The sequence below is a fragment of the Lagopus muta genome, chromosome 5 (genome assembly GCF_023343835.1).
Source record: "Lagopus muta isolate bLagMut1 chromosome 5, bLagMut1 primary, whole genome shotgun sequence".
Classification (NCBI taxonomy): Eukaryota; Metazoa; Chordata; class Aves; order Galliformes; family Phasianidae; genus Lagopus; species Lagopus muta.
The window spans coordinates 21134805-21145471 of NC_064437.1; the positions used below are offsets into that span (position 1 = coordinate 21134805).

The 10667-nt window shown below is 46.2% G+C and overlaps 1 protein-coding gene across 1 annotated transcript; it reads right to left on the reverse strand.

The window, feature by feature from the left end:
• Nucleotides 1-148: 148 nt before the first annotated feature.
• On the reverse strand, nt 149-9323 carry C5H1orf53 (chromosome 5 C1orf53 homolog). Its single transcript, XM_048944623.1, has 5 exons — nt 9237-9323; nt 8597-8778; nt 2245-2560; nt 1664-1765; nt 149-378 (listed from the first exon to the last, which is right to left on the reverse strand). The coding sequence occupies exons 1-5, from the start codon at nt 9321-9323 to the stop codon at nt 307-309; spliced, it is 759 nt and encodes a 252-aa protein (XP_048800580.1). The 3' UTR covers nt 149-306.
• Between the last annotated feature and the right edge of the window lie 1344 nt (nt 9324-10667).

Here is a 10667-nt window from a genome sequence, read left to right on the forward strand (position 1 = left end):
TATTGCATACACCTGCTTTCCCGGCTTCTTTCCAAGTGAAATTCATGGTATGACCAGATACAATCCAACAAATGGATGAACCCATTACTTGTAGTGCAAAAGAAAGAGGAGAGGTGATCAATAATGCTGTGCCAAAAACACACGCACACACCGTTCAGTTGGTGCTTTATTGCAACAAAAGCGCAGTCACCGTGTGCCGGCTGCAGGCACGGCGCATGGCAGTGAGCTGGTGGTGGCAGCCACGTGGAGCTACAAGGTGTGCTCAGGTCCTGCAGCCGTTCTTGCAGAGTGCAGAGGCGTTCATGGTCACACATAGAAAAAAGAGTTGAAGCGCTTCTTTTTCGACTGGTCTCTTACGTTAACTTGCTCATATGGACACTGCAGAAGAAATAAAACAAGCCATTATTGCATTACTTAGTAATCAGTATGGAAAAGCCCGGCTCGGCTTATGGTTAACAGGAATTGTTAATGATATATAAATCATTTGATCTATTGTGCCCTCCAGACTAAAAGGAAAATAATGGCAACCCCAAGCAAATGGTCCTAATTAGCGTCCAAGAAACCACTTCCTAAATGTATCCTTCCAACTCATTCCAGTTTGACTGTCCAGAACAATCTTTTGTTCTTAAACTTCTTCATTTTGTATGTAACTGCAGAAATGCTGTGCATACTGGAGCTCCCAGAATAGCTCAGCTGAGAGCACAGCACGGCACAAGGAGCAGAGGGGAGGAAGCACGATCCTGGGCTCTCAGTACATCTGTAACCATGTCCTGATCAATTGAAACTCTTTGTCCCCAAAGCCCTGTGTCCTGACAGTTCCCTTATAGGAAGAGAGAGATCTCACTGAAGAAACAAGTCTTTGCCACTCGGGCAGCAACTTTAAAAAGGAAAAGCTAAAGCAGAGCCACAGTCAGCTCCGCATATTTGAACTGTGTATCACATGTGCTCACTCCCTTTCTCCACTGCTCTCAGAGGGATCTTTAGGTTAAATGCACCATGGCCAGCCCCGTGTATACTGCACCCTGAGTGCTACCCACATGAAAGTTCAGGCACAGCTGTAACCAGAGCCTGCCTGGGGGATGATTGTGGCCTTGGCCTTGTCTGTACTGGAAGCGACAGAACTGGCGCTCCTTGGGTCTATGTAAATCCACAGTTCTCATCAGATGGACCCTATTGCTTAATGACATTCACCCACTGTTCTACCAAATCCTGCACCTTATGTCACTTCTCCATCTTGCTACAAAACATAGCTTCTAAAGTTTGAAACAACATTCTGGAAAACCGAGCTATCTTTGAGACAAACCCCATCTCCCATCCCTGAAATGGGAATGCTTGTTGGACACAGGCTTTGTGATACGCTGCTTCTTTCCCTTGGCTGAAGGACTTGTGAAAGGGTACAGAACTTCCATAAACTAAGAGTCGGTCAAATAACTCCCGTGCAGGGCACTTCATGCTATTTCTAAGAGATAATGTCAATGGGAAATGCTCCAATAGTTTTATTCTCTGCCAATAACCTTCCCTAGACTTAATGTGTCTGAGATCCTCTCCAAGGCAGGGCAGAACACACAACACGTGCTACCAACTCCTGCTGCCCCAGCACCAATAATGTACAAGTCACAGGGACGGTGCCCAGGCGGGGGTGGGGGACACGGCTTGTACTCACATGTCTGCACGCAGAGCCACAGCATTTACCTCTCTGCAAGTGGGCGGCCTCGGTGAGCACCTGGTAGCCCGTGGCTGGGTCCACGTAGGTCTGCCGGCCCGCCTGGGGACAGACACAGAGCTCAGCCCGGGTCGGATACAGGCAGCGCTTCCACTTCGGCTGCTTTCCCTTTCTGCGCTACTTCCTCTTCCCCTTCCGAATTCCAGACTCTCGCATTTTACTTGTAAACCATCTCACGCAGTTATCGGACAGTGTCTAACATCTTTCACCGCTTAAGATCTCCTCGATCTGCAGCCTCGGCCGCTCCGAGCCCCGGGCCCCGCGCCGCACGCTCCCGCATGCAGACCCCCCGGGCCGGCCGATGCCGGCCGCCGCCGGCCGGGCCGCACTCGGGAGGCCCCGGAACGGCGCGGGGCGGACGCGGAGCCCCCACGGCGTCTGCGCGGCGCTGCCGAGAGGGGCGGCTCCCGCCCTGGGGCAGCGCTCTTCTTGGGCCCGGCGTTCCGCGCGGCCTCCCTCGGCCCCAGCGCCGCCCGCCCGGAGCCTCCGGCGGAGGGTCCCGGCGCACGCCCCGCTCTCACCGCAGCCGCCTCCCGGTGCAGCTCCACGATGCGCCACTCCAGCGCCGTCAGCTGCGGGGCCGGGGGACGCCCCGGAGGCGGCGGGCGGGCGGCGGCGGCCGCGGCGCTGCGAGCGGCTCCCGTGGCGGCTCCCGCGCCGGGCCGGGCGCTCTGGGACGGCCGCCGTGCGCTTCCGGGCACGGGGAGGGCGGGCGGGAGGCGAGCGGGGGCCGGTCCCGAGTCCCGGCTGTGCCCGGCGAGTGGCGGCTGCGAGAGGCGTGGAGGAGTTCGTCGGGCACGGCACGGGCAAGGCTGGTGGCAGTGTGTCCTTGTGCCCCTGTGTTTGGGTAACGTGTACAGATGGACGGTCACATCGTTCCCGTTCCGTGTTTCAGCACGGTCTCAGGTTGCACGTGGTGTTTGAGATCTGTGACGCACTCTCGCCTTTCACACCTCTCCTCGTGCTTTCAGCCCAGTCACCACCAAGCGCTTGCGGTTTCCCATATTCCTGTGCTGGGCTGCTTAGCTCTGGCCCCGAGGCCCTGGTTTCACCGAGCTCCTTCCCTCTGGCCACTGTCTGCGAGGAGCAGACCGCAAACCGGCAGCGCAGGAGCCCGGTACCTCTCCCCGCCTTGTGCCTTTTGCTCGGCCTTCTCCAGTCTTGTGTGCTATGTTCCACCTCTCCAGCCCCGAGGTCCCAGTTCCCCTCTCGCTTCCTTACCCATTTCCTTTCCAGGCAGCATTTGCCTTTTTACACCCTTTTTTGGCCTTTCCAGACATGATAATTCTGGTGGGACCCCAACACAAACTGTTCAAAAGAAAAACTGGATGTGAAGTCATGTATTCCCCTGAATGTGGGCAGTCCAACTGAAATACCAGCCATCAAAGAGTTTGGCTGCACTTACCCAGCTGGCACAGCAGGATATAAGGATACATGGAAGCAGGGTTTGTTACCGTTTATGACTTGGCCAGTTCCAGAAATGTTTTCCCCTTGTGTGTGGCACAAGGCATACACCCAAAGTACGTTGCTTCCAGTGTGTTGCCTCCTTGCCAAACATGCTGCTGCAGAGCAGGGGACACGAGTGCTGCCTGAAGTCACTGCAATACTAATGTGATTCTCAGGAGCTCAGGGCAAGAGAGATGTAGGTTAGTTTTAAAGACAGTGCATTACTAGCTCCACCTTTGTGTCTATGAAAAAAGCTATTTCTCTGCAGCAGTAAATAATTCTAAGTAATTATTTTTAGGATGGAGTAACTGCGTTAAATCAAAATTTAATTTTATTTTTAAGTGCATGTAATGTTCTGTGGTACTTTCCAGGATCCAGAAGTGTACACAAACATAATGCCCAATCTGGGAGCTTGTTTTTTTTCCTAGGTCTGCCTTACATTCCATACAATAACTCCCTTATCACTCAAGAAAAACAATCCAGGAAGCCAGCAGCCGAACAACGCCATAATCTTAGTGCAGTAGAAGCTTAAATGTTCATGTATGACTGAATGTGCCACCTCTGTGTTTATGTGCCCATGGCCTCACCAAGCTCAGTCCCACGTACCATGTCAGAAGAAGAGATGTCATTTACTGACCTCACAGCTCTGCAGCAGCCTTTGGGCGTCCAGCATAACTGCTTCTTGATGGCTGTGGAAATGGGAGCTTCCCACTAACTGGGAATCTAAATCTAAGCCCTTCATATCCTATTATTTGAATTACCCCCCCAAAAATAATAGTGGTATTCAGGATAGATATTTCAGTTGGGTTTGAATGATGACTGAGGAGGAACCATGGACAAGGAGTGCAGGATGACAGCTGCTTACTATGTTCTTACAGACTTAGTTGGTGGACAATGCAGTTTAGCACTTCTGACCATAAAAACCAATACTAATTTAACGAAATCTGTATTTACTAAAATGTCAGGAATGGAAGATGTGTTGTTTCTCAGCTTAGCAGTGCATTTCACAGCTGGGTGAGCTGTACATTTCAGTTAACCAGTGCAATGAAACAGGGCTTGTTTTGCAGATGTTGGTTCCAGTTCTTTAATCCTAGTCTCATGAAACTTCAGCAGCAGCTGACAATATCTCATTTTTCAAGGAAAAAAAAAAAAAAGACAACACATTTGAAATGAGCAATCAGTGCTATTTATTTATTTATTCAAGACTGCCCTACATTCTGAGTGGGTAAGAAGGGACTGGTGAGCAAGGCCTTTGTCGTCCACTTGGCTTGAAATGTCTGCAACTGGCAGACACTGTTCTGCTCTCACAGAACTGCCAGTGAGTGCTACTGAGATACAGAGCTTCTGATGGGCAATGCTGGCTGCTCGCTCTCAACACGTGGAAGGTCCTACCAGCAGATCTGGGGCTGGCTGGGAAATCCTGCATTTGTTGGGGCTTCTGCAGTGAGGGTCTTGAAGTCAGCTTTGATGACTGAATTCAAGGTGAAGAGTCACAAAATCTGAAATGTGTATTTTGGTGGGAAGGAGTTGCCAAAGTTTGTTCTCAGCTGGCGGTACCTCCTGCTGGCTTTGTGTGTCTGAGCACGGTGATGTGTTGTGCAGTGAGATGAGGGCAATGCCAGTGGTCATATTTGCTATTGAGCATCTGGAGATTGTCAGGCTATAAACTCCCCATCGCAGTGTAATGGTTCCTTTGAGATAATGGGAAGTTTTGAGGAGACAATGGGGAATTACATCCTCAAAGCTTTGGTGTACACAGAGATGTTGAGCTTATGTAGACGCATTGCAGAACGCACTGTCTTGACAGCACGTTTTGGGGGGACTGGAAATGAGCATCACCTGTCAAGAATAATGTCCTCTGCATGGTTTCTTTTGTGGCATTTCAATGGAAATGTGTCTTTGTTTGCCACTTGGCCCCTTTGGACTCAGCACAGACAACCTGGACTTTGTATGTGTTTGTTTATGGGCTTCTCTTACATGTGACTTGCAAGCCACAGCACTGAGCATTTTTACCTCCTGTTCATTGCTTTCCCCTCAGTTGGCAGCCCTCCCAGCCCTGCAGTCCCCCAGTGGAGCCATGGTGACATCTTTTACATCACTTAGCCATCTTCCTGGGGCTGCTGGGGGTTTTAGCCCTGAGTAATAGGAGTTTGCTCGGTGCAAATTTGCTCGGTGGAGCCTGTTCTCTTCTAGTGGCTGGCACTGACTTCTTTCTATATTTTTTCATGTGTTCTGTGGAAGACAGATCAGTATTTTCAAATCACAGTTACAGACAGAAAACCATCTGTGACAGTCATTTGGAGAATACACAACATATAGAGCTTATTGAGCATCTTTTAGTAGACTCTGAGTTTTGTTATGAACTAACCTTTCTTTGAAAAGAATAAGAAAGTTTGGCTAAGTTTTTTAGTGAACCTTCTCACCATATCAGCTCTCTGTGCTAGACAATACAGGGGAGCATCGTGGGGGGCTGCGAAGCTGTCAGTGCAGTGCTGAGTTCTCCCACTGCCGGTTTTGCAGACAGCAATCAAGAAAAGGAAAGAGCGTGAAGGGAGATGCCGCTCAGTACATGCTCACACACTGCTGCTCTTTTTTGCTCTCCTGATTTTTCCTTGTGTTATGTAAGCTTGTTGCCCGTGTCACTTGAATTCATGCACATTTATGGTGCTTAGTCGCTAATAGGAAAATACAGTTTTAGATCAAAGAGTAGCTAATGAATAAGAAGCACTTATTCAACAGTTGCTGATTGCAGTAATTTGTTATGTATGCGTGTGCAGTCAACAACAGACAAAATCATAGTATCAATACTAATTGAAATGCTGTATACAGTAGCATCCAGTGTGACTTGCTTCAGCCTTTGCTTTCTCCTGTGATTCATTGCTTTTTCCCTAGAACATATGGAGAGAGTCCATTGCAACCCATTTCTTTGCAAGGAGTTAGCAGTTTTGTTTGTATAAGGAACAAAGGAATGTAGAGGGCTCCACTTTGGAGGAGGGACTCTTTCATCTGCAAGTTGGATGAAGATTCTATTTCCTAGCTGAAAAAAAGTCATCATCTTTTAAGACTATTTCTTTAAATGTAGTAAATGAAAAAAAAATAATTTGGGGGTACTTGTGGAAGACTTACAGATACCACATAATTTTAATTTAGTTTAGTTAAGAAGGAAGGAAGGAAGGAAGGAAGGAAGGAAGGAAGGAAGGAAGGAAGGAAGGAAGGAAGGAAGGAAGGAAGGAAGGAAGGAAGGAAGGAAGGAAGGAAGGAAGGAAGAGATGCAGTACTTCATAGGTATCTAGGACAATTTCTAGGACTAAAATAAGCTAAAAAAAAAAAAAAAGTAACCTAGTAAAAACCTAATTCAGTCTACTTCAAACTAGTGTCAAATTTCTTATTTTCCTAAACCACAGCCTAAAGTAACATAAATCTGTTTTCTTCTAATATGCAGACAAATAAAATGATACAATTGTGCTTATCAGATAGGGTGATTCTGACAGCACTTCTGCCAGGCTGGGAATATCATTTAGTGGTACATACATCAGAGATATAATCCATGTAACCTGGTATCTGTTGGCTGAAGCCACCTTCTTGGAGCCTATGAGAGTGTACATTTGTCTGTTGAGCCCTTTAAGCTCTGCAGAAGCAGGCAGGACTGTTCTATCACACCTAAAACCTCTTGCTTCTCAGCTGCTGCCTCCAGCAGTAGGTTGAGGTGTGGTAGCAGTTTGTTCACACTTGAGCACTTCTGAGATCTTCCTGCTGATTGTGTGGAGTTAGGTCTTTTCTAATGGGTTTCCACCTTATAAGATTGCCTTCCCCTTAATGCTTCTTGGTTACCTTTCTTGAAACCCTCAATCTCTGCTGGAATTGGGAAGGAAAAAGGTTGGAAGAAGCATGAAACAAGTCAGCTCTTCCATGTGAGCTGCTGCTGCTGCCTGCAGATGGCACAAGCCCGTGCAGAACCCAACCGAGCAGCACCTCTTGCTGCTCCTTCCCAGTGTGGGGCAGCTGCTCCTGGACCTGCCAGGGTGCTCTGCTCCTACATAACCCTTCCAATAATCTCTGTGCTTTCTTATCTTGAGGAGTTTCTTATCTTGAGAGCGGTTGCGTTTAATTTTTTTCAAGCATTCACTGATGATATGGTGATTGAATCGATTTTTACATAGCATTCTTCAGAAGGGGATATCACTCTTGAAGCCTAAGGAATTACGAAATATAACTGTGGAGCCTTTCATATACTTCTCTTTGCTCAGCCTGTGCCAAGCAGCAGCCCAGTGCTTTCATAGTCTGCCATGGAGCAGCTTCCTTTCAGCCCTCATTTGTTATGGCTTGGCAAGAGCTGGAAGCAATCCTCTTCATAGGATTTAAATGGTTAGTGTAAACATTAACAGACTAAGATATTTATTGCTTACACCTGGCAATAGTATATTAAGGAAAGTAGATTTTTTTTTTTTCCCAACACTTAGAGCCATTTAGTAACAAAAATCCCCGTTAGCTTGGCTAATCCAGTGCCTTGTCTTCCTAACCTCTGCAGCCCCTGCTCCAGACCTGGTCTCCAGAGAGCTTTTCTCCCCTTCCTTGTTGCCGATGGGATGATAAGCCACCTGCCTGCCTGGATCAGTGAAATTCACTTAGTTCTCACTCAGAGGGATCAATATGTGCTAGTGGTGTATGGATTTCATGTGAAAACTGCCAGCTTGATACAGAAATATTTTTTTCCTTGGGGTAGTGCTCCAGGGTAGTATGCATCATGAGCTCTCTTGCTGGCTGTGTATATGGAAAAAAAAAACCAACAGCAGCCAACAATATTTTTGTATAGCAACAGTACTGTGTAACATAGGAAAGAAGAGTCTGTAATAGCAAGGTGAATGTTGTTATTTTCTTAAGGAGCACAGAGTGCATCTCTTACCTTTTTCTTGCCTTCCTAACTGCCTGTGCTTGCCTGTAACTGTTTAAAGACCTTATACCCTAGGGAAAGGTGTGAGATTTGATTTAAATGGATACCAAGGAACAATATTTTGTTTATAACTGTCTGTGACCTTCCTGCTTTTTTCTCTGTCATTAGAAAAACAGAATAGAATTAGTTAAGTAGTAGTAAATGACTATTATCACAATATGTGGCAGATTAAGTGTCCTACAGAAATGTCTTCCTACGTGCCTTAGAACTGCAGCGCTGGTTAGGGCAGTGCAAAAGCACAAGTACAGCAAAATAAGTAAGGCTGAAGACTTAGTCTCAGTTCAGTTAAAATTGCACAAGTGATTGTAAAAAAAAAAAAGCATCTGAGTGGTATTTTCAGAGGTGAAATGCCTTTAGTTAGGAAAGTGCACTGTTGTGCTTGGGTTTTGACGGGAGAAAAAGGCTGATGGTATCAAGTGGGTGAATAGGAGAAATGGTATATCCTTCTTCTTGTTTTGTCTGGGCTTTGTACATACCAGTGATACAACTGGAAAGGAATAACCTTCCTAAGCAAGCATTTTCCAGGCAAAGGGAACCTCTGGGTCATGAAGGTACTTGGAACAACGCAATCAAATCCCATTTGTGCCAAGGGTTTGGATGGGGTCAGTTGCTGGGCTTTATGAACAGGTGCTTGAAAAATATGACAGTCTTCAGGAATCTGAAGGATACAAACAGCAAACTTATTCGAAAAGGTTAAAAATAAGTGGGGAAAATAGCCAAAACCTGCTCTTCTCGGTATGAAAAAATGTGGATACTTTCTAGATTTTTTTCCAGAAACTGAGCTGTGCACGCTGTTTTTACTCCCTAGATATGATAGGTAAAAAATGTCCTAACTAATATGAATCCAAGCAGGACTTCGTGGTCAGGAGAAATGACATTTCAAAGCGCTGTGGAAACTGGCTATGTTCCAGCCTGTTGCTCTTGAGTGCAGGATCACTTGCTCCATGTTGGGCTACCTGCACTGTAGGTTCCCACATCTGAGCTGCCAGCTTGGCTTAGAATCAAGTTCTTGTAGTCTTCAACTACAGTTAATCTCTGTGAAACATCTGTCTTGCAATTTGTGCTTTTAAAGTGATTATTTTCTGCATGGACTGTGGCCACTTCTGGCCCACTTACCTGTGGCTCTGGGATCTGCAGTTCAGGGGGTGCAGTTCCACCTTCCTCGTCCCTCCTGTTGTGCACAAAGTACACTGACAGCCTCATTTATGTGCATGGGATGTTTCACAATATACCACTTTGCTTCTGTAATTATAGTTTAACATTAAAAAGAATGCACTTTGCTCCCCGTGCTTCTAGGGAGCTGTTCTGTGGCTGTGTTTCAGCCAGGCACTTCAGCCTTAGAATGAAAATATAATTATCTCAAAATAAGCAGCATTTCCTTAGCAGATGACATTTTGTGCATATGAGGTTGCTTGGTTTTCTGATGTTCACTGGCCTGTGTAATTGCTTTCTTTTGTTGTTTGTTTGTTAGTAGCATGGCAGTGGCAATACACTTGGAGCACAGGTACAGCGGAGGGGAGGTGGATGGGCTGCCACAGGACTGGTGTCCTGTCACTGGAAGGGTTGGGAAGGGGCACAGCAACATGTGTGATAGGCTGGTAGCATTCAGCACGGAGGAAGGGGAAGATTCATAATAGAAGAAGTGATGTTACCCAGTTGAAGTGAACTTATTAGGAGTGATTTTAAAATTCCATGATGAACACATAGCTGCTGAAGCCAAGTGCAGGATTTCTTGCTGTGTACGGGAGTCTTCCATGCTACGTTGGAACTGCTTGAGATGATAGGCTGGGTTCTGTGTGTGTGTGTAGGGGCTCCCATAGGCTCTAGTGTTGGGACTGATGCAAGATGGAGGAGTGTACAGACTTCACTCGTCTGTGGAAATCAAAGTCTAGCCTCTGGACTGTATGGCTGGGATTTCAGAATGGTTTGACTATCAGATAGGATGAAGAAAAACAATGAATCAACACTAATATGCTGTGGTTTTACATGCATCTGCTGGGTTTGGTCCTAAATTTTTATGATGTAGGATCAGAATTAAGAAGAGTTTGTGCTTTAAATCTGAGCTTGTATACTCTGTCAATTTGTATCACAAAGACTATATTATTCAGACACAAGTTTTCACATTTAATATCATGTTACATATGTCCCTTGATGAACAAAGGACTGTAATGTAATTGGGTTCAACCATCACATTAAACCCTCAAGAGAACAGAGTTCAAGCTGTTAATAAATTGCTCCCGAATTCCAGCATATAAATTGAAGGTTGGCAATTCCATCTGTTGTTTTAATAGAGATAGAGAATGATTACTTAAATATTTTAGCAAAGCTCAGCTGAGTAATGACCAAAGAGATGCGATGGGACATAATTATCTACAAAACTCAGCGCTACTGACTCACTGTGATGGCACGATAAGACAAAAAAAAAACAACAGGGAATGATTCAAAAAACTTGGCTTTCTTTTTCCTGTCTACTTCCAGTCTTCCCCAGAAATCCTTCATTCTGGAGAAACCTACACACTGGCTGGAGACTCTGTATCATGTAAGGAG

What these genes read in the sequence shown, in the direction of transcription:
- C5H1orf53 (XM_048944623.1), bottom strand. Translation starts at nt 9,323, where the DNA reads ATGAGGCTGTCAGTGTACTTTGTGCACAACAGGAGGGACGAGGAAGGT. An exon ending in TGCACCGGGAGGCGGCTGCG is followed by an intron (nt 1,766 to 2,244) that starts GTGAGAGCGGGG and finishes GTCTGTCCCCAG; the next exon opens with GCGGGCCGGCAGACCTACGT. An exon ending in GTGGCTCTGCGTGCAGACAT is followed by an intron (nt 379 to 1,663) that starts GTGAGTACAAGC and finishes TTTCTTCTGCAG; the next exon opens with TGTCCATATGAGCAAGTTAA.